Raw genomic sequence first — 23193 nt, 5'->3', positions numbered from 1 at the left:
CTCCATTTACATTGGGAAAGCCAAATGCAGATTGGGTGAGTGCTTTGTGAAAAACCTCTACAGAGTTAACAAGCTTAACCTCTACCTTCTGGTCACTTTTGATTTTGATACACCATCTTGTTCTTGAGCTCACATTTCTGTCCAAGGCCTGCTACAGTATTCCAGTGAAGCCCAGTACAAGTTGGAGGAACAGCGGCTCATTTTCTACTTGGGTATGTTACAGCTTTCAAACTCAACACTGAGTTTAACAATTTCTGACCATGAATTTTGTACTCCATTATGATGTTCTTATCTCCATGTCTGTACATTGTCTTCATGTCTTTGCTTCAATTTGGAGCTGAACATTTCCCTTTTATTTCTTTCACCATAAAATCCATCACCTTCTTACAACTGTTTCTTCCGTTCCAAAGAGTAAACATAATGAGCTCTCCACTTCAATTGTTACTCACTACACAAAGGCTGCCAAACCTGCTGAGTTTTTATCCAGCACTTCATTTTTATTCCTAATCATTAAATCCTTATAACGTGGAAGCAAGCTGTTCGACCCATCAAGTCCACACCAACCGTCCAAGGACCATCTGACCCAGACCCACTACGATATGGGCAATTTAGCATTGCCAATCTATCTAACCTGCACATCTTTGAACTGCAGGAGGAAACTGGTACATCCAGAGAAAATCCACAGGGAGAATGTGCAAACTCAACACGGATAGTTGCCTGAGGCTACAATCGAACCTGGGACCCTTGCAGGGAGGCAACAATGTTAACCACTGATCCACCATGCTGCTTCAAATCTGACCCTTGAAATCAATCTTGTGAATCTCTTCTGCACAAACTGTGATGCCTTCGCCTCATTTCAGAAAGCATGATGCCCAGAGCAGGATATATTACAGTTTCAGAGGCTGAGGGGCAACCTGACAGAAGTATATAGGAGTGTGGAGGGTTTGAATCTTTCAGCCAGGGTGGAAATGTCAAATAGGAGATAATCTGAGGATGGGAAATATTTAAAGGTGTCATGTAAGGCAAGGTGGTAGGTGGTTGGAATGTGCCAGCAGAAGCATTAGAAATAGATGATAACAATGTTTAATAGGTATTTAGACAGATACATGAATAGGCACGTACTAGAGGGATATGGACCACATGCAAGGAGATGGGATTAGTTCAGAATGGCATCATCATCAGCACAGACATGTGGTCCAAGGAACCAGTTTGTATGTTATACTGTTCTGTGTTCTAACGCTTCAGTTGAAATTGAACCAGCATTTTGTGCAGATTAATCATAACTTTATGTTTTATAAAGCTCCAACAGGCTTTGTTAACTACTCTCCTTGCCCACCAACCACCTTCAAAATTTGGTTACGTATACACAGTTGCCCTGCTCCTGCAGCCCCTTCAGAATCATACCTTTCATTTATTATTTCTTCATGCTCAACCTACTGGAATTAGCGACTTCACACCTCTACAGTAAACATATTCAGGCACTTTTCTGCCATTACACTGACTCACTACCTTTTGCATTATCTTCTTGACATTTCACCACTCTTTCAAGTCTCATCTAAATATTGAAATTAAGTAGTGTAAGAAAGTTATTAATACATATCAAAGAGCAAGGCTCTAAACTTGACCCCTGGATCTTCACCATCAATCTTTCTCCAGCTTGACAAACAACTGTTCACCACTCCTTTTCCCTGTCATTCAGTCAATTTTGCATTGGTCAGTCACATCTCTTGAATTCCACAGTCTCTATCTTTATTCACAGATCTGTGGGATGCAGTTTTATCATGCCAGAGAGTTGAACACGAGTTTAAATTGTCACAAGGGAGTATTGCACCATCAAAGGTGCTGTCTTTTGACTGTTTTATTGTACTTTAGAGTCATGTGGATATAAAAGATGCTACAGCACTAGGTTAAAAAGCAAGCAAATGTTTCCAGTATCCTGACAAAACTTGACTCCCCACTCAACATTACAAAACCAAAATTACCTAGTTGCTGATATGCTGAGTATTCTTTGTTACACAATTGCAGGCTAACACATTGTTTTCATATCAGATGGTAAACAAACAATGAATCAAACTATTAGCACTTTGCACACTTTCTTCTTAAGACTACTTGAAACTTATTTGTTACAATATTTTTCTGTGGGGGGAAAAATGGTCAAAAAATCCTAAAACTTCAGCTTTGATGAAGTGGTTTGTCAGCAAGGTGAAAATGCATGCTACCATCTTGGGTATAAGTACTTGAAGGTGGGGCATAACCAAATACAGCTTAGGTCCCCTTTCATTGCAGATGTTCCCAAGAAACGGAACCATTTTCAAGGAACTTGAACAAAACAAATTCTGGAAATGTAATACTCCAATAACACTCAAGAAGCTCAACAGTATTCAGGATAAATCAGCCCTCTGATTTAGAACCGATCCACCACCTTAAGCATTTGTTCCCTCTGCCACAGGGTCACAGGAGCTAAAAGTGTAGCATCTCCAAGATACAATGCAGAATTTATGACAGTCTTCAATGACCTTGACATCCACACTGATCAAGACCCTTGTGTATAAAGCACTCATCCTTCTGACTCTTCTGTACATCTCTGAAATTTGGACTATGTATAGATGCCACCTCAAAGCTGGAGAAGTACAATCAATGATAATGGGAACTGCAGATGCTGGAGAAGCCAAGATAACAAAGTGTGAAGCTGGGTGAACACAGCAGGCCAAGCAGCATCTCAGGAGCACAAAAGCTGATGTTTCAGGCCTAGACCCTTCATCAGAGAGGGGGATGGGGAGAGGGTTCTGGAATAAATAGGGAGGGGGGGAGGCGGACCGAAGATGGAGAGAAAACAAGATAGGTGGAGAGGAGAGTATAGGTGAGGAGGCAGGTTAGTCCGGGGAAGATGGACAGGTCAAGGAGGCGAGATGAGGTGGTAGGTAGGAAATGGAGGTGCAGCTTGAGGTGGGAGGAAGGGATGGGTGAGAGGAAGAACAGGTTAGGGAAGCGGAGACAGGCTGGGCTGGTTTTGGGATGCATTGCAGGGAGGGGACGAGCTGGGCTGGTTTTGGGATGCATTGGGGGAAGGGGAGATTTTGAAGCTTGTGAAGTCCACATTGATACCATTGGGCTGCAGGGTTCCCAAACGGAATATGAGTTGCTGTTCCTGCAACCTTCGGGTGACATCATTGTGGCACTGCACGAGGCCCATGATGGACATGTCGTCCAAAGAATGGGCGGGGGAGTTAAAATGGTTTGCGACTGGGAGGTGCAGTTGTTTATTGCGAACCGAGCAGAGGTGTTCTGCAAAGCGGCCCCCAAGCCTCCACTTGGTTTCCCCAATGTAGAGGAAGCCACACCGGGTACAATGGATACAGTATACCACATTGGCAGATGTGCAGGTGAACATCTGCTTAATATGGAAGGTCATCTTGGGGCCTGAGATGGGGGTGAGGGAGGAGGTGTGGGGGCAAGTGTAGCACTTCCTGTGGGTTGCAAGGGAAGGTGCCGGGTGTGGTGGGGTTGGAGGGGTGTGTGGAGCGGACAAGGGAGTCCTGGAGACAGTGGTCTCTCTGAAAGGCAGACTAGGGTGGGGATGGAAAAATGGCTTGGGTGGTGGGGTTGGATTGTAGATGGCGGAAGTGTCGGAGGATGATGCATTGTATCTGGAGGTTGGTGGGGTGGTATGTGAGAATGAGGGGGATCCTCTTGGGGCGGTTGTGGCAGGGGCGGGGTGTGAGGGATGTGTTGCGGGAAATGCGGGAGACGCAGTCAAGGGCATTCTTGACCACTGCGGGTGGAAAGTTGTGGTCCTTGAAGAACTTGGACATCTGGGATGTGCGCGAGTGGAATGCCTCATCCTGGGATCAGATGCGGCAGAGGCGGAGGAATTGGGAATAGGGGATGGAATTTTTGCAGGAAGGCGGGTGGGAGGAGTTGTATTCTAGGTGGCTGTGGGAGTCAGTGGGCTTGAAATGTTCCTAGCTAGTTACCTGAGATGGAGACTGAGTTCCAGGAAGGTGAGGGATGTGTTGGAGATGGCCCAGGTGAACTTGCGGTTGGGGTGGAAGGTGTTGGTGAAGTGGATGAACTGTTCGAGCTCCTCTCGGGAGCAAGAGGCGGCGCTGAAACAGTCATCGATGTAACAGAGGAAGGGGTGGGGTTTGGGGCCTGTGTAGGTGCGGAAGAGGGACTGTTCCACGTAACCTACAAAGAGGCAGGCATAGCTTGGGCCCATGTGGGTACCCATGGCCACCCCCTTTGTCTGTAGGAAGTGGGAGGAATCGAAAGAGAATTTGTTGAGGGTGAGGACGAGGTCGGCTAGGCGGATGAGGGTGTCGGTGGAGGGGGATTGGTCAGGCCTGCGGGACAGGAAGAAGCAGAGGGCCTTGAGGCCATCTGCATGAGGAATACAGGTGTATAGGGACCGGACGTCCATTGGTGAAAATGAGGTGTTGGGGGCCAGGGAATTAGAAGTTCTGGAGGTGATGGAGGGCATAGGTAGGGATATCCTGGACCAAAGGGGATAAAATGGAGTCCAGATAGGTGGAGATGAGTTAGGTGGGGCAGGAACAGGCTGAGATAATGGGCGGCAGGCAGGTTTGTGGATTTTGGGAAGGAGATAGAAACGGGCCGTGTGGGGTTGGGGAACATTGAGGTTGGAGGCTGTGGGTGGGAGGTTCCGTGAGGTGATGAGGTCATGGATGGTGTTGGAGATGTTGGTTTGGTGCTCGGGGTGGGGTCATGATCAAGGGGGCGGTAGGAAGAGGTGTCGGAGAGTTGACGTTTGGCTTCAGCGATGTAGAGGTCAGTGTGCCATACTACAACTGCGCCTCCCTTGTCTGCGGGTTTGATGGTGAGCTTGGGGTTGGAGCGGAGGGCTGCCCGTTCTGTGGGGGAGAGATTGGAGTGGGTGAGAGGGGTGGAGAGGTTGAGGTGGTTAATGTCTCGACGGCACTTGGAGATGAAGAAGTCGAGGGAGGGTAGGAGGCCTGGGGGTGGTGTCCAGGCAGAGGACTTGTGTTGGAGGTGGGTGAAGGGGTCAGTGGAGGGAGGGTTAGGCTCCCGGTTAAAGAAGTAAGTGTGGAGTTGAAGGCGGCAGAAAAACTGCTCGATGTCCAAACGTGATTGGTATTCGTTGATGTGTGGGTGGAGGGGGACAAATGTGAGCCCCTTGCTAAGGACTGACTGTTCGTCTTCAGTCAGGGGGAGGTCTGGGGGGAAGGTGAAGATGCGGCAGGGCTCAGTGTGGCTGTCTTCTCTGGGGTTGCTGGCTGTGGAGGTTGTGGGCGGAGCGATGAAGTACAATCAATGTTGTTTGAGACAGATTCTCCACATCTGCTGGGAGAATAGGCACACTAACATCAGCAACTTTGAAGCAGCCAATAGCATCAGCACTGAGACCATAATCCTCCAAAACCAATGCCTCAGGAGCAGCCACATGCTTAAGATGCCTGAATTCTGACTGCCAAAGCAAATCTTCTTTGCCCAGCTCAAGAGAGCCTCTCAAATGAGAGGAGACCAAAAAATCTTTCAAAAACTCCCTGAAGGCTTCCCTCCAGAAATGAAACATAGACATCCAAGACCCGTGAGACCTTCACTCAGAAGAAACTGACTTGGGAAAACAGTTACATTGCTGTATGAAGAGATATAATTCTTCAAAAACACCCATCAGCATGAAGTATGGAAAAGAAACTTGAGATAGGAGTGCAAATGATTTCACGGCCGAAGGACTGTTTTCACTTCCTGGAAACCCTTGCTAAATGTGTAGTTGGAGATGTAGCTCTAGGATCAGGCCAATTAGCCATGCAAGAACCCACAGAACTCATGACAGTGATAGAGTTTCTTAGGTAGACAATCATACTCATTAGTGAGTGATTGTTGATGATAACAGCAGGGGAATGTCTGTGGATATTGTTTAAGCAGTTACCTAGAAAGCAATCTGTGAGCCAACCACTGCAAGTTGAAGGGACAAACCAGTTCGAGGATCGAAAGTCAAATGTGTGACGAACAGGAGCTGGCTATCTCTGGTGACTTAGGATTAGTTTATGATGTATTTGTACTTGCTGGAAGTAATGTAACAAAAGTTTTTTTTAAAAAATGAGCCTTTTTCTCCCCCTGTTATTTCTTAAATTTGTAATCCTTTTCTGTAATATTAACCTTAGGTCATTTTAAAATTTGTATTTGTGATATAAATACATTACTCATTTGAGAATATCAATTTCTTCCTTCGGTTTGCGTCATCATACCTCAAAGGAGTTTGTCAGGAAACAAGTAAACTATTTGGATTGTTAATTTAGAAGCTTAAATGGTGATTTGGTTTAAGTCTTATAACATTTAAGGGGAAACCAATGAGTACATAGAGAGAAAATATTTTTATTTGGTAGGAATCTAGGTCTGTGAGGAGTTAAACCAGAGCTTTACGTCAGAAATTAAACACTTCTCTATACAATAGCTGGCGGACATTAGGAACTGCCTTCCACAATGGCAATTGATTTTTGATTAGATCTGAAATTGATGGAGTTTTGTTGCTTTAAGGGATATCATGAAAAAGAGCAATATGGAATAGTGCTACAGATTTGCCACAATTTAACTGTTTGAAGGAACGAGGTCAAAGGGCTGAATTGCCTCCTGCTGTTCTTATGTTCATTTGACACAATCCCTCATGGACTGTAAAACTGAGGATGTTGGTCATGAGCACTGAAGCCACGGAAACAAATAGAAAGCATCTAGCTCTGCCGAAGCCATTGGGGTTACATATAGTGTAGGAATACTAAAAAAGGTAAGAACAAGGATTTGTAATTGATAATACATGGCTGTTCAATGCTGTGTTACAATAACATTATAGTTTAATTGTATGAACTATAAACTTTGTTTCAAAGCACAGAGAGAGACCATGAGGGAAACAGAGTAAGAAAGCAAAATCAGGTAATTGACAAAGGAATAAGGAAAGTATGCAGTATGGTGATGCTGCAGCTTTAAGAGGTATATTTTTTCCTTTTGTCTGGAGAGGTTTAAAGTAGAGGTAGCAAATTTTCTAGTCAAAGCCAAAGCTAATCAAGTAAAACAGCTTGTGAGGACATTTTTTAAAGTTGGAACAATAATAGCATCCAGAATGGATGCAGCAAGCTCCCACAGAACCCAGGTTTTTAGATTTTTAGTTTTGCAGTAGCAGTTGTTGCTGGGGTCTTGACGATGTGGAAACTGTTTTTTCCTCTCTTGATTCTCTTCCTGCAGCTGGAGTGGCTCATGAGATAATCTCTTTATGGGATGTTTATGGGATGTCTGTATATTGGAACAGTCACTGTTTAATAGTAAAGTAATCTATTATTCTGTTAAGTTTTCCAATTGCATTAAGTTAATCCAATTTCTTCTTTCTTTTGTTGTGTTGTAACAATAGTTAATGAATAAAGTGTGTTTTGCTTCAAATCTGGTAGTTTGACCAGTCAAATTGCTTCCAGAATGCAACACCTGGCACTTAGTTTTTAAAATAAGAAAATGTTAGGGTTTAAACTATCTTCTGAGTAATTTCAGGGAGTTTGGTCTGGTCCGTAACAGCAGCCAAAGAAAGGGATAGTTATGGGAAAATGGTTTGGGGATTGAGATAAGCGCATGTCAACAATAAGTTTCAATAGGTCTTGGTTTTGATGTGAGTTGGAATTTGGATCAGGATTGCAGTTAGGTTTGTGTTGAGTCCAGGTGTGGATCTTGATGAGGTTGTAATCTGTTAGGGTCAGAGTCTGATTGGAATCTAGGTATCCTCCATACAGAATGCAGAATGGTAGAATTGAGCCCATGGAGGAAGTAGGAAAGAAATAGATTTTGACTTTCTTTAATGAGAGGAAATGAAAGCATGTCAAGACTGCAGGTTCCAGAAGTAAACCTCCAAACCAGATGCTGACCCCCTGTGTTCGTGTCCGTTTTAACAGTCACACACTGATACCATTACTGACCCATTTAAGAAGTCGTGCTGACATATGGGATTATTGGCTTTAACACACTCTAACCCCTGGAGTTACTACAGATGTGTGTGAAGTTTGAGAATGTAATTACGTTGTAAAATGATCTCTTCCTATGCTATTCATGTCTTTCTAAATGTTTTAAAGCAGCACAAACCTTTTGGTGCAGGATTGGTTGGCACTGGGAGTAGTCAATCCTGCTTGCCCAAGTCCCATTTCCGAGGCATTCTCTGAACACATTATCTGTAGGGAAATGGTTGAGAAAATTTATTCCAGTCATTCATGAGAAACTGACAGTGACATACATGTATTATAGCGTGCCTCTGTTATTTGAGGAATATAAGAAAATTTAAGCAAGGAAATGGGCCAGCCCATTTGATTCTTCATGTCTGTTCCAACATTTAAAACAATCATGGCCAATCATCTCTTTTTATTCCTTCTTGTCATACTATCACTATATTTCCCGATTTCCTTGAGATTCCATGGTCAAGTGCTTCTGATGCATGTTGGTTTTTTTTAATCTGTGAATACTTCACTCACTTCAAGATTTTTGCTGTCAGTCTCAAGCTTGGGTAACAATTTTCCATGACTCCCATCTGGTGGTTGCTACAAGCGCAGATGCAGAAGGGTCCAGCCCGAGAATTTCAAAAGCCTACTGCCTTAATCTCAAACTGAACACTGCAGAACCTCGACCCAGTCTGAGTATTTTATTTCCTGTTTTAAACTTGTATTTCTTGTTGATTTCTTCTGAGTGATTAAATACCAGGTAAATATTAATAAAACCCGTGATTGTAAACGTTTATGGGGGAGCTAGGGGTCACTAATTAAAACTTCCAGGGTCGCCCATTTAAAACGAATCGCATTTCAAGCAAGGAATTGAAATGTTATCAGGAATAGGGAGGAGTATGTACTTAAGGTTATATTCAGATCAGCCATGATCCTATCGAATGGCGGAGCAGGCTCGAGGGGTGAGTGGCCTATTCCTGCTCCTGGTTTGTGTGTTTGTATATTGACAGGATCAATTTTACTCATCATACATTTCAGTTAGGCAAGGTGTAAAACCAAACCGCAATCTCATCAACTAATTTTGATTCACAGGTTTCCCAACGGAAGAGTTTTAGTATAATAGCAATGCACCATCAGCGAATTCCCCTCCCAACAAAATTCTGCATTTATGTGATATCTGATGTAACTCAATGGTGTGAAAATGAAGTAATCACACAATCCATTCACAAGTACACAAGTCTGCATTCTTTGTGGTGGACTCACTTGAAGACTGTTCAGTAAAGAGTCGAATTATTGTGATCTTCACATAATTTTAAACGTGACAATGCCTTTTGCAGCTGTAATGCCTTCTAGCTATATACCTCATGGACTTTACTGTATACAGGAGAGGTTAAGATTAGATAAGGGAGAGATGGGTTTGAAATGGAGCAGGTAATGGTGTGCATGCTTAAAAGTTTTTTTTTCTAATCCATTCCAATCTATACAGTATAGTAAATACAGAATCAAGTGGCTACTTGATTCAAGCAGCAGGAGTGGTGTGACCGTGAGCCAGGGGCAGCCAGGAAGGTAAGGTTTTGCTTATAAATGCTGAGGTTGTGAATTAGCAGCCTACTTGATTTGAACAGCGAGTGTGGAGTGAGCGTGAGCCGACTAGTGAACAATTATATTCGGGCATTGTCTAAATCCAAAACACTACACAAAACCCCCACCCAGCCTCCTCCTCTAATCAAAAAAAAAGACTGTGTGGCGGGTCAGTAAGGTAAGGCATTTTTCTTCATTCTTTTGGCAATCTAGAGTAGAGGGAACGGAAGCTATGGCGTTTCATGCTCCTCTTCAGGATGTAAGAGGTAAAGGTCACTACTGGTGTCCTTCTGACTTCACCTGCACCCAACTCCAGCTCCTCACAGATCACGTTAGGCCATTCAGGAGGCTGAGGGAGTGAGAGAGAAGAGCTATAAAGAGGTGGTCATACCCAAGGTACAAGACAAAGGTAGCTGGGTGACTGTCAGGAGGGGGAAAGGGAATAGGCAGACAGTGCAGGGATCCCCTGTGGCCATTCCCCTCAATGATAAGTATACCACTTTGGATACTGTTGGGGCAGAATGACCTACCAGGGGAAAGCCATAGCGGCCAGATGTCTGGCACTGGGCCTGGTTCTGTGGCTCAGAGGGAAGGGGGGATAAAAGGAGAGCAATAGTGATAGGAGATTCTGTGGTTCTGAGTGAGACTTCCGGATGGTATGCTGTCTCCTGGGTGCCAGAGTCAGGGATGTCTTGGATCGAGTCTTCAGGATTCTTAAGGTGGAGGGAGAGCAACCAGAAGTCATGGTAAACATTGGTACCAGTGACATAGCTAGGAAAAGGAATGAGGACCTGAAAAGTGAAAATAGGGAGTTAGGATGGAAGCTGAAAGCCAGGTCGAGCAGAGCAGTAGCTTCAGGAATACTACCAGTGTCACAGGCTAGTGAGGCTAGAACCAGAGAGCACAGCTGAACACGTGGCTGCAGAGCAGGTGTAGGAGGGAGGGCTTCAGGTTTTTGGAAGATTGGGATACCTTCTGGAGAAAGTGGGACCTGTACTAGAAGGATGGGTTGCACCTCAACTGGAGGGGTACCAATATCCTGGTGGACTGTTTGCTAGAGCTCTTTGGCAGGGTTTGAACTAGTTTGGCAGGTGGATGGGAACCAGAGCTACATATCAGAGGATGGGCTAGCTAGTGTACTAGGGTATACAGGGTAGATTGATCTTAATAGGATAATAGGCTGGCAGGACATTGTGGGCCGAAGGCCTGTGCTGTGCTGTACTGTTCTATGTTCTGTTGAAACAAATAAATACTCCTCAGCGTTGATGATTCCCTTTCTTGTTGGGAGATAAGAGACTTTTACAGCAGATGAATGTTAACAATAAATGTATCCTCTAGAGTTTGAGAAGTATAGAATCATTATGGCACAGGAGAAGACCATTCAGCCCACTGAGTCAATGCTCATTGTATCATTGTTCGACAACTCAAGTCATTTTGCACAAAACATTATAATTAGGTACAATCAGTGATGTCACTTCAACAGCTGGATTTGATAGTCAGTGGGGACAATTTGAAGGGGGATGAAAAGAATACAGAAGAGACTAATGAAAAATGGGGAAAAGAGGATAAACTGAAGTAACCAGGTTAAAGGAGGGGAGTAAGTAGGTAGAGAGAAAACAGGATAAGAAAGACATTTACTTGAGCTAAACTTTCTCCATTCTCGCTGTACTTGTAGAAGCTTTTTGCTTTTTTATTTTTCCAATAGTTTACTTTTATATTCTTATTTTGCCTTTATTATTCTTTAGTCATTCTTGATTTTTGATTTTAGTGCCAAAGCATTTGAACTGGAGATGCAATTTTCCAAAATATTAGCTGTTTGCTACTGCAAACTGACTAGATTAAACAGGACCAGTCAAAAGCTTGAGCTAAGGAGGGAAGAAGTGGAGTGAAAAATGACTTATAGATTTGCTCATTTCTATCTCTCTTATTGGGTGGTCTTTCTGATCAAAGATCAGTAAAGTGCAACTAATTTGACAATGTAATGTGACTAACACATAAGAAAAAAATCCCAGTGGTTTCATAAGTGTCAACAGGAAGACTTCAATTCCATTTGAAGGGTAGAAGTGGTTACCTTTAACTTAGATCAAATCTCAGAAAAAGATGAAAAAGAAAACTTAATATATTCAAGCAGCTTCTTTAGAACTGGATAGTAGCTACAAAAATGTACCACGTATGAAGTCAGGGCTTGGTGCTGGTGGTGGGTGCGGGAAGGGTAAGGGAGTAAACGTTAGGTGAAGACAGAGCTCAGAGGTAGAGAAAAATACAGTCAACCCATTTTCGCCTACTTATGATTCCCATCATCAGCTTTTCTGTCTCCCCGGTTTATGATTATCAATCCTTTGCCTGCCTTACTTTCTTACTCTTCTCGTGGGCTTCGTATCCACCTACTGTTTAATCTGTTATGCACACTCCAGAGTCTTCAGCACATACCACTTTTGCCTACTACTATCTATTCTGAAGAAGGGGCATTGGACCTAAAGCTGTTTTCTCTCCATTTGATGTTGCCAGGCCTGCCGAATTTCCCTAGCAATTTCTATCTTCGTTTCAGATTTCCAGCAATTGCAGTTCTTTGTTTTATCCCTTCGTTAATGTCTCCATTGAGCCTTAACCTTAACGCACTCACAGGTAGTGCAATCCAGATCTTAACCACTCGCTGGATGAGACAGATTCATGGGATGTGGGCATCATTGGTCGAGCCAGCATTTGTTAACAATCCCAAACTGTCTTGACAGACCTTTGCGATTTACGTGGTGTACTGTCTAAAGGGCAGGCTGTACACTAAAGATAGCCACAGTGCTATTAAGAAGGGATTTCCAGAACTTTGATCCAATGACAGTGAAGTAATGCGATAGTCAGAATGGAGGGATACTTGAAAGTGGTAGTTCTCCCTTGCATGTGTTTTCCTTGGCCTTCTAGGCAGTAGAGAACAGTTTTGTTTTTGAAGGATCCTTCACTGGATCATATCAGCAGTGCTTCTTTGGTCAAAGTACTTTTAAATCTGTACCCTCTCATTCTTAATACACTGTTGCAATTGGAAATAATTCTTGCCCAGTTACTTTGTCTAGACCCCTCATGATTTTGGAACATCTGTTCAAAAATTTAGTAAATGTCCATTCTGTAAACAGAGGTAGGATTAATACTGGTATTTTCATTAAAAAGTGGTTAAAAATAACAATGGATTTCCACTTGCACAATACTTTACATGACACCAGGAGAAATTAAAGCAAAGTAGCTGTTATGGTGGGCTTTGGAAACCAGCAGGCAATGTAATTTCACATTTTCGTTTCTTTGTTCTAGCCAAATTAATATTGTCCTTGACCCAATGGGACATTTTCATTCTCTAACACAGATGTTTTCAAGGGCAAATAGAGATGAGATTTGCAATAAATGCTCATCCTATGACTGAATAATTAAAGTTAAAAAAGTGACAATTTGAACACAAGATCCAACAAAAACAGACGGTGTTAAATAGATTCAGAGTATGAACTGCTGATGCTGGAGAATCTTAGATAACAAGGTGTAGAGCTGGATGAAGCCAGCAGGCCAAGCAGCATCAGAGGAGCAGGAAGGCTGACGTTTTGGGTCTGGACCCTTCTTCAGAAAGGGTTTTGAAGAAAACATTTCTGAAGAAGTGTCCAGACCCAAAATGTCAGTTTTTCTGCTCCTCTGCTGCTTGACCTGCTGTGTTCATCCAGCCTTACACCTTGTTATCTGTGATAAATAGTTGTTTTTGTGATGCTAAATACATATTGTCCAAAATACAAAGTCACAGAACTGTTACATTGCAGGAGGTGGCCATTTGGCCTGTTGTCTGCTCTGGCTCTGCTAATGAGTGATTTTGCTTTGTATCATTTTTCTGCCTTCTTACTCTGGCTCGTTGACTTTTTTTTGCATGATCAGTGTCCTTTAAATATTTCCCCATTGACACTTGGTCCAACTTATTCTCCAGAACCAGAACTAGTGCAGATCCTTTTTTCATTGGACTGGAAACAAATTGCTGTAGGTAACTTTTCTGATCACACTCGATGATTTCTTGCCCCTCTCTGCCCTTTACATTGGTATTATCAGAGTCTGTATGTTAATAAATAACATCCCACTACTCTATAACTATAACTCTACAGTTCTTGCATTTCTCTATAATGTGTTCCTCTATATTCTTCCTCTCTCTTGTGTACTGCATGTTCTTCTTAAGCAATGCTGTTATTACACTCTCCGTTCTTCCTTTACTGTCTTTCCTACATTTTGTAACCAGGAGTATTTAGTACTTAGTCCTGCCCTTCTCTGAGCCAGGTTTCTGTTTTAACCATAAAAATTCCTTGGGAGCTTTCAGCTGTTGTCACCTCAAGAAGCAGTCTATCCAGCTACTGGTTACATTTTTAGCACAATCAACGCAGTCCTGTCTTTTCCTTGATGGCAGTTGTGTTTGGACAAGGTATGATCTCAATTGCTGGAACCCCAATGTACTATAGGCCACACAATAATCGACAGGAGAATGAGAATCAAACATGTAAGGAGATCACCGATAGCTGCAATAGGTTGAAATAATAGGGTATTTTAGCTTTCCTAACATTGGCTGGGACTGCCAGTGTTAAGGGCTTGTATGGAGACAGATTTGTTCAGGAGAATTCCTCTTGTAGTACACAGATGGCGCTACTAGAGAAGGGGCACAGTTTGACTTTCTCATGGGAAATAAGGTAGAGCAAGTGGCAGAAGTGTTAGCAGGGGAACACTTTGGGACCAGTAACTGTAAATCCATTAGTTTTAAAATATTTGCAGAAAAGGATAGGTCTGGTCCACAACTTAAATTTCTAAATTGAGGCAATGCCAATTTTAATAGTTTTAAATAGGAACTAAAGTTGATTGGGGAAGGCCCTTTGCTGGCAAAGGGACGTCTGGTAAGTGGGAGGCGTTCAAAAGTTAACTAATATGGGTTCAGGGACAATATGATCTTGTTAGCGTGAAGGGTAAGGCTTGGAAGCATGGAGGACCCTGGATGACCCTGTTATTGAGGCCCTGGCCAAGAAAAAGAAACAGGCAAATGACAAGAATAGGGAGCTGGGAGCAAGTGAATTCTTTGAGGAGTACATAGGGTGCCTTGAGAGAAATCAGGAGGGCTAACAGGGGACATGAGACGGCTTTGACAGATAAGCTCAGGAGAATCCAAAGAGATTCTACATGTACAAGGGCAAAAGAGTAACTACAGAGAGAATATGGCATCTTAAAGGTCAACATGGTCATCTACGTATGGAGCCACAAGAGAGGGATGAGACCCTAAATGAATATTTCTCTTTAGTATTTACTGTTGAGAAGGGCATGGATACTGGGGAACTTGGGGAAATAAAGTGATGTCTTGAAGAGAGTGCACATTACATAAGACAAGACACTGAAGTCTTAAAACATATTAAGGTAAATAAATCCCCACATCTGATAAAGTATATCCAAAGACTCTGTGGGAGGCTAGGGAGGAGATTGTGGGACACCAGCAGAGATATTTGTTCCATTGACAACCACAGGAGAAGTGTCTGACGACTGGAGGGTGACTAATGTTGTGCCATTATTTAACATAGGTTGGAGAGAAACTGTTAGGAACTAAAAACTAGTGAGACTGATGTCTGTGGGGGGTACGTTGTTAGAGGAGATTCTGAGACAGTATCTGCAGACATTTGGAAAGGCAAGGACTCATTTAGTAGTGTCAACATGGCTTTGTGCATGGGACATTTGTAGTGATTTGAAGGTGTGACCAAGAAAGTAGATGAGGGCAGTAAGGTAAATGTGGTCTACATGGACTTTTGCAAGGCATTTGACAAGATACAGCAAGGTAGATTGTTGAGTAATGTTAAATCTCATGGGACCCAGCAAAATGAATACAAAGATAATAAAATGTGAGGCTGGATGAACACAGCAGGCCAAGCAGCATCTCAGGAGCACAAAAGCTGACGTTTCGGGCCTAGACCCTTCATCAAATGCTCTCTGATGAAGGGTCTAGGCCCGAAACGTCAGCTTTTGTGCTCCTGAGATGCTGCTTGGCCTGCTGTGTTCATCCAGCCTCACATTTTATTATCTTGGAATCTCCAGCATCTGCAGTTCCCATTATCTCTAAAATGAATACAAAATTGGCTTGAAGGTAGAAGACAGAGGGTGGCGGTAGAGAGATGTTTTTGAAACTGGAGGCCTCTGACCAGTGGTGTGCCACAGGGATTGGTGCACTGTTGTTCATTTATATAAATGATTTGGATGAGAATTAAGGAGGTATGGTGAGTAGGTTTGCCGATAGTACCAAGACTAGTGGTACAGTAGACGGTGAAGGAAGTTATTTGGGAATACAGCAAGATCTTGATCAACTGGGCCAGTGGGCTGAGGAATGGCAAATGGAGTTTAATTTAACAAATGGGAAGTGTTGCATTTTGGTAAGGCAAACCAGGGCAGTAGTTAGTGTCAATGGTAGGGCCCTGGGAGCGTTACAGAACAAGGAGTCTGGGGTAAAAGTTCATAACTCCTTGAAAGTGAGTCACATGTATGCAGGTCGATGAAGAAGGCTTTTGACATGCTTGCTTTCATTGGTCACAGCACTAAGTACAGGAGCTGGGATGTCTTGTTGCAGCTTTACAAGACGATGGTCAGGCCAAAATTGGAGCACTGCATATACTTCTTGTTGCCAATGATAGAAAAAATATCATTAAAGAGTGCATAAAACATTTACTAGGATGCTACCTGGACTGGAAGGCTTGAATGAAAAGGAGGGGTGGATAGGTTGGGACTTTTTACCCTGGAGCACAGGGGTATCAGAAGGGTGAACTTACAGAGGTCTATAACATCATGAGAGGCATGGATAAAGTAGATAGCTGACAGCTTTTCCCCATGGTAGGGGAGTCTAAAACTAGAGGGTATGGTAAGAATAGAATAGAATGTTTTTATTGTCACATATACACCTGTGCAGAAGTACAGTGAAAAATTGTTACAATGGCTGCCTTTAATGGTGTCATCGTAGGTACAAGTCTTAGAGTAAACAAAAATATAGATTAGCGTGAAACAGCAAAAAAGTACAGAATGATAATAAGTGACCATAAGTACTTAAGTTCCAGTCCGTGTCTATAGCCTCCAGAGCATGACGTCATGCTGCCTCAATATGCCGGCCTCCATCCAGGGCTCACTCTGCCCCCGGGACTCGACCCACTTGTTCCATTCCTCAATTCCACTCTTCCGGTAGTGCGACTCATCAGGTGGGGGAGGAGGGGTGATGGTGGAGAAGAGAAAGCCACAAAAGAGAAGGGAAACAAATAGGAAAGGGACAGGCAAGCAGAGGAGCTCCGAACAGAGCTTTCTACTCTGTGGTTCTGTTTTGGGACCACTGCTGTTTGTCATTTTTATAAATGACTTGGACGCAGGCACAGGTAGATGGGTTAGTAAGTTTGCAGATGACACTAAAGTCGGTGGAGTGGTGGACAGTGTGAATGAATGTTGCAGGTTGCAGGGAGACTTGGATAAACTGCAGAATTGAGCTGAAAGGTGGCAAATGGAGTTCAATGCGGATAAATGTGAGGTGATTCACTTTGGGAAGAATAATAGGAAGGCAGAATACTGGGTCAGTGGAAAGATTCTTGGTAGTGTGGATGTGCAGAGGGATCTTGGTGTCCATGTACATAGATCCCTGAAAGTTGCCACCCAGGTTGATAGTGCTGTTCCGAAGGCTATCAACCTAACGGTGTGTTAGGTTTTATTGATAGAGGGATTGAGTTCCAGAGCCGTGATGTCATGTTGCAACTGTACAAAATGCTAGTGTGGCCTCATTTGGAATATTACGTGCAGTTCTGGTCGCCCCATTACAGGAACGATTTGGAAGCATCGGAAAAGGTGCAGAGGAGATTTACCAGGAAGTTGCCTGGTCTGGAGCGCAGGCCGTATGAAGAAAGGCTGAGGGGCTGGAGTCTGTTCTCATTGGAGAGGAGGAGGCTAAGAGGGGATTTAATAGAGACACACAAGACGATCAGAGGATTAGATAGGGTGGTCAGTGAGAGTCTTTTTCCGAGGATGATGACTTCAGCTTGTACAAGGGGGCATAGCTGCAAATTGAGGGGTGATAGATTTAAGACAGGTGTCAGAGGCAGGTTCTTTACTCAGAGTGTGGTATGGGCGTGGAACGCCCAGCCTGCCAATGTAGTTAATTCAGCCTAATTAGGGGCATTTAAACAGCCCTTGGATAAGCATATGGATGATGATGGGATAGTGTAGGGGGAGGGGCTTAGGTTAGTTCACAGGGTGGCGCAACATCGAGGGTCGAAGGGCCTGTTCTGCGCTGTATTGTTCTATGTTCTATGTACTCTGCCACCCTCTTAAAGCGGTCAAGAGAGGAGAGATACAAAGGGGTCCAGAGGGGCAATTTGTTTCACACAGGGGTAATGAGTGCCTGCAATGGACTGCCTGAGGTAGTGGTGGAGGGCAGTACAATTTCATCATTTAAGAAATAGACGCTGCATGGATGGGATAGGTATGCAGTGATATGGGCCAAAGGCAGGGAAATGGGACGAGTTCAATTGTGAAAACTGGGCAGCATGGACAAGTTGGACCAAAGTACTTGTTTCCATGCTGTAAACCTCTATGACTTTCAAACATGGTACCCTCTTGCTGGTCCCTGAGTCACACTCACGTTCTCTTTTCCCCCACAGACATGCCATAGAAGCTGAATCCCTCCGAGTGAAGGCAAGAGGTTGGTTCATCCTATAACATTCTTCTTTCTGTCATGCTAGGTCATGTTTCTGCATTCTGACACTTGGTAGCAATGCCTGGGACAGGGAGGGAATTTGGATTCACAGCTCAGCAAAACCTGGCAACCTCAAACAATGCTCAAATCATTTGTTCACCAGTTAGCTTCAGTACTAAATAGTCACATCAAACCGTTCATGCAAGATTATGATCAGATCATTTCTTGTACATCATCAATGGGTGTAAGGTTACCACTTTTGATTCCGTGTGCCAAGGAAATGTGTCAGGTCTACCTCAGACTACCCTGGGAGGGCAGGATATCTCAAAGATTAGGGAATAGTGAAGCTTGCTGTTTCATGCTGCTACTTGGAATAGTAACATGCCTCTAACAACAGGATGCTGCCATCAAGTCAAAAAGACATTCTGCCTATCACATGAATGAGCAATGCAGTTTAGGAATTTTATAGCCAGATAGGATGCCAGATACGTGGGCCAGGAGTCCCAAACAGTAGTGGATCAAATGCAACAGCATACCTTCTTGACACTTTGTACCATATCAGCCGGTGCTTTCAAAACTCTTCACATTGTTTTTAACATTAGATATGATTCCATAATTGGACAGCATATTAATTATGATTGTGCTAAGAATTACTCTTTCTATATTTTAAATGTAGGGGAGTGGCAATAGTGTCAATATTTCAAGTCCAGTGACCCTTCTTCAGAACTGAAATAGGGTTAAGTTTAAGGACCCAAAACATTAACACTGATTTCTGTCCACAGATACTGCCTGACCTGCTGAGATCTTCTAGCGTTTTCTGTTTGTTATTAATTCAGATACTCTGTACTGTTCTGTGACATGGATTTGAAACTCACCATGACAGATGGTAGAATTTCAATGCAATAAATAGGAGTCCAATGACGACCATGAAGAAAATGTCCTTTAGGGAAGGAAGCTGTCAATCCTCCCTGGTCTGGCCTAAGTGTGACTCCAGGCACACAGCAATGTGGTTGACACTTAACTGCCCTCTGAGTAGTTAAGGATGGCTATTAAATGCTGGCCAGGCCAGTGTTACCCACATCCTATGAATGAATTTTTAAAAAGCCAATCAAATTTGCGGTATGATGCATTTGCTCATTACAGGAAAGATGTGGAAGTGTTGGAAAATGTGCAGAGGAGATTTACCAGGATGTTGCCTGGAATGGAGGGAAGGTCTTACAAGGTAAGGTTGAGAGAGTTAGGGCTTTTCTCTTTAGATCAACAAAGGATGAGAGGTGACTTGATAGAGGTGTACAAAATGATCAAAGGTATGAATAGAGTGGACAGCCAGAGAATTTTTCATAGAATCATAAAATCCCTACAGTGTGGAAACAGGCCCTTCAGCTTAACAAGTCCACACTGATCCTTGGAGCATCCCACCCTGACACATCCCCATATAATGCACACACCCCTGAACACTATGGGCAATTTAGCATGGCTAATCCATCTAGCCTGTACATCTTCGGACTGTGGGAGGAAACCAGAGCACCCGGTGGAGACCCACACAGACGCAGGAAGAATGTGCAAACTCTGCAGTCGCCTGAGGCTGGAATTGAACCCAGGTCTCTGGAGTTGTGAGGCTGCAGTGCTAACTACTGAGCCACCGTGCCGCCAAGCAGAGGGTGATAGTTGAAGGTTGTTTTTCGGACTGGAGGCCTGTGACTAGTTGTGTGCCACAGGGGTCGGTACTGGAATCTTTGTTATTTGCATAAATGATCCGGATGTGAATGTACAAGGCACGATTAGTAAGTTTGCGGATAATACAAAATTAGGAGGTATTGTTGATAATGAAGGAGGTTATCAAAAATTACAGAAGGATCTTGAGCAGATGGGGAAGTGGACTGAGGATTAGCAAATGCAATTCAATACAGACAAGTGTGAGGTGTTGCGCTTTGGAAAGTCAAAGCAAGGTAGGACGTACAGTAAATGGTAAGGTCATGAGCAGTGTTGTGGAACAGAGGGGCCTAGGAGTACAAGTACATAGTTCATTGAAAGTGGCATCACAGGTGGCCAGAGTGGTGAAGAAGGCATTTACCATGCTGGCCTTCATTGGTCAAGGCACTGAGTATAGGAGTTGGGACGTTATGTTACAGTTGTAGAAGTCATTGGTGAGGCAGTTTTGGTCACCATTCTAGGAAAGACTTAGTTAAACTCTTGAAGTGTGCAATGATGATTTATGGGATGTTTCCAGGAAAAATAGGACTGATATGGAGCGGTTGGATAGGATAGAGGACTTTATTCCTTGGAATGTAAGAGAATGAGAGGTGACCTTTTTGAGGTGTATAAAATCATGAGGGGTATAGATAAGATAAAAGCATAAAGCCTTTTCCTCGGAATGGGGAATTGAAAACTAATGGGCATAGGTTTAAGGTGAGGGGATAGATTTAAGAACTGAGGGGAAATATGTTCATGTAAAGAGTTCTGTGTATATAGAATTGGCTGCCAAAGAAAGTGGGTGAAGCAGGTATAACAGCAACATTAAAAAAAAAATTTGGATAAGTATATGCATGAGAAGGGTTTAAGAGGGATATAGACCAAATGCAGGCAATTGGAATGAGCTGAATAGACACCGTGGTCAGCATGGATCAATTTGGGCCAAAGGGCCTGTTTCCATGCAGATTGGCCATGCAGGGGTTGTTTTCTTTGGAGCAGTGGAGACATGATTGAGATGTATTAAATTATGGGAGCGTAGGGAGCACAGAATGGGTAGACAGGAAGAATCCTTCCCCCTTAATGGGGAGATCAATAACAACAAGGGACAGAGATTTAAAGGTAAGGGACATCAGATTAGAGGGAAAGTGAGGGATTTATTTTTTCACCCAGACGATGGTTGGAATCTGAAACTTACTGCCTGTAAGCGTCGTAGAAATAGAAGAATCAAGTAGTATTTAGATGTATGCTGGTGATGTCAAGTGCTCAAAAATGGGATTAGAATATAGTTAGGTGCTGGGTTTAATGGTGTGGACTCAATGCATTAAAAGGTTCTTCTCCTGTGCTATAGACCCCTACAACTTGACGACAGCCTGTAATTAAAGTTGACAATGTATCAGGAACAAGTGGGATGCATCCAAATATTTTCAAGGAAGTGTTGGTGGAAATTACAGGGGCATGGGCCATAAACTTTCAGTCTTCCCTGGACTTGGGGAGGTTTCAAAACTGTATTGATAATCCCAGCAATTCTAGGCCATTCAGTGTTGTGAAATTTTGAGAAATAATTACGTTGGATAGAATTAGCAGATTCTGGGCTCATTTGGAAGAAAAGCTGGGTTCATTAGGAAGAGACAGCATGGATTTCTAAAGGGGAAATCATGTTTCCCTAACTTGGTGGAGTTTTTATAAGGGGTAACAGAAAGGGCTGATAAAGGTAACGCTATTGACATGATGTATGTGGCCTTCCGGAAGGACTCTGATACAGTGCTATACAACTAATTTGTGAGTAAAGTTCGAGGTTATGGAACAAAAGGGACAGTAGCAATGTGGATTAAAAACGGGCTGAGTGATAGGTAAGACAGCAATGGTAAATAGGTATTTTTCAAGTTAGTGCAAGTAATTCTATGGCGGTCCCTACAGTTTGGTTGGTATTGGGACCTTTATTTTCTTCATATACATTAAGAATCTCAATCTTCATGTGGAGAGGACACTGATCTTTGAAGAACTGTAAACTGTGAGGAGTACAGTGTAGAATTCCAGAAGGACATGACAAGTGAGTGGAATGGACAGATAAGTTGCAATTGGGGCTCAATGCATAGAGGTTTAAGGTCAATCATATTTAGCATGGGTTCATGAAAGAGAAATTGTATGTGACTAATTTATCAGAGTTTTTCAAGGCGTTTGACGAGTTACTTCACAAAAGGTTAAGTAATAAAATAAGAAGCCGTGTTGTTGGAGGTAGCACAGATAGAAAATTGGTGATTGGGGAGAAACCAAGTGGAGATAAGGGGTTCACTTTCAGGTTGGCGACCTGAGATTAGTGAGGTTCCACAGGGTTCGGTGCTAGAACCATAACCATTTGCAATATATTAATGGGCTTGAAGGAAGGAAGTGAATGTACTGTGGCTAAATTTACAGACGACACAAAAATAGGTGGAAAACCAGGTTGCAAGGGGAACACAAACAGTTTAACGAGAGCTATTGAAAGGTTAGATAAGTGGACAACAAATTGGCAAATGGAGTATAATGCAGGAAAACTTTAGAAGGGAGAACATAAGAGTGCAGTATAATTTAAAAGAAAATGGCTCATAGCTACAACACAAAGGGGCTTGGGGATCCTTAAATCATGAAACATAGATGACCAGCACATTTGTGTAGCAGATAATCAGGAAGGCTGAAAGAACTTTGGCTCGGGCCCTCTTGTGGTGCAGTGGTAGGGTGACAATCCCTGGACCGAGGGTCTTGGGTTCAAAGTCCCACTTGCTTTAGAGGTGTGTAATAACATCTTCAAACAAATTGATTAGAAAATAAATTTTAATAAAAGAAATGGAATGCTGGCCTCTATGTCAAGGGAATTAGTGTATAGGTGTAGGGAAGTCTTATTGCAACTGTACAATGTTCTGGTGAGACCATATGTGGAGTACTGAGCAGTTTTGGTCCCTTGGTTTATAACATGATATTATTTCCTTGTGAGCAGTTCAGAGAATGTTCACAAGGGAGGGATGATCTATTGAGTAAAGGTGAAACAGGTTATATCTCTACTCACTGGAGTTTAGAAGAATGAGAGGTGATCTCATTGAAATGTATAGGATTCTTAAGGAACTTGACACAGTAAATGCTGAGATCAGTCTATGACCAGAAAGCATAGTCTCAGAATAAAGAGTGCCAATTTAAGACTGAGATGAGGAGTAATTTTGTGTCTTGAGTGTCTTTGGAACTCCCTGGCACAGAGTGTAACAAGGCAGCTGGCCTGACAATAGTTAAAGCTAAGATAGGTAG

At 43.0% G+C, this 23193-nt stretch overlaps 1 protein-coding gene and 1 long non-coding RNA gene across 6 annotated transcripts in view; one reads left to right on the top strand and one right to left on the bottom strand.

The window, feature by feature from the left end:
* Positions 1-23193, bottom strand: part of LOC125466178 (corticotropin-releasing factor receptor 1-like) — a 271407-nt gene that overhangs the window by 133999 nt on the left and 114215 nt on the right. For all 5 annotated transcript variants that reach the window (XM_059638669.1, XM_059638671.1, XM_059638672.1 and 2 more), the window contains one exon: positions 8098-8183. In XM_059638669.1, coding sequence (XP_059494652.1) covers positions 8098-8183 — 86 coding nt within the window. The remainder of the gene's footprint in view (positions 1-8097; positions 8184-23193) is intronic.
* The window catches only part of LOC132206112 (uncharacterized), a 344203-nt gene continuing 327658 nt past the window's right edge, over positions 6649-23193 (top strand). Inside the window, exon 1 of the long non-coding RNA XR_009442833.1 lies at positions 6649-6763. This is a non-coding gene — a long non-coding RNA (uncharacterized LOC132206112). The remainder of the gene's footprint in view (positions 6764-23193) is intronic.

The sequence above is a fragment of the Stegostoma tigrinum genome, chromosome 31 (assembly GCF_030684315.1).
Source record: "Stegostoma tigrinum isolate sSteTig4 chromosome 31, sSteTig4.hap1, whole genome shotgun sequence".
NCBI classification, from domain to species: Eukaryota; Metazoa; Chordata; class Chondrichthyes; order Orectolobiformes; family Stegostomatidae; genus Stegostoma; species Stegostoma tigrinum.
This window is presented reverse-complemented; position numbering and strand designations above follow the sequence as displayed.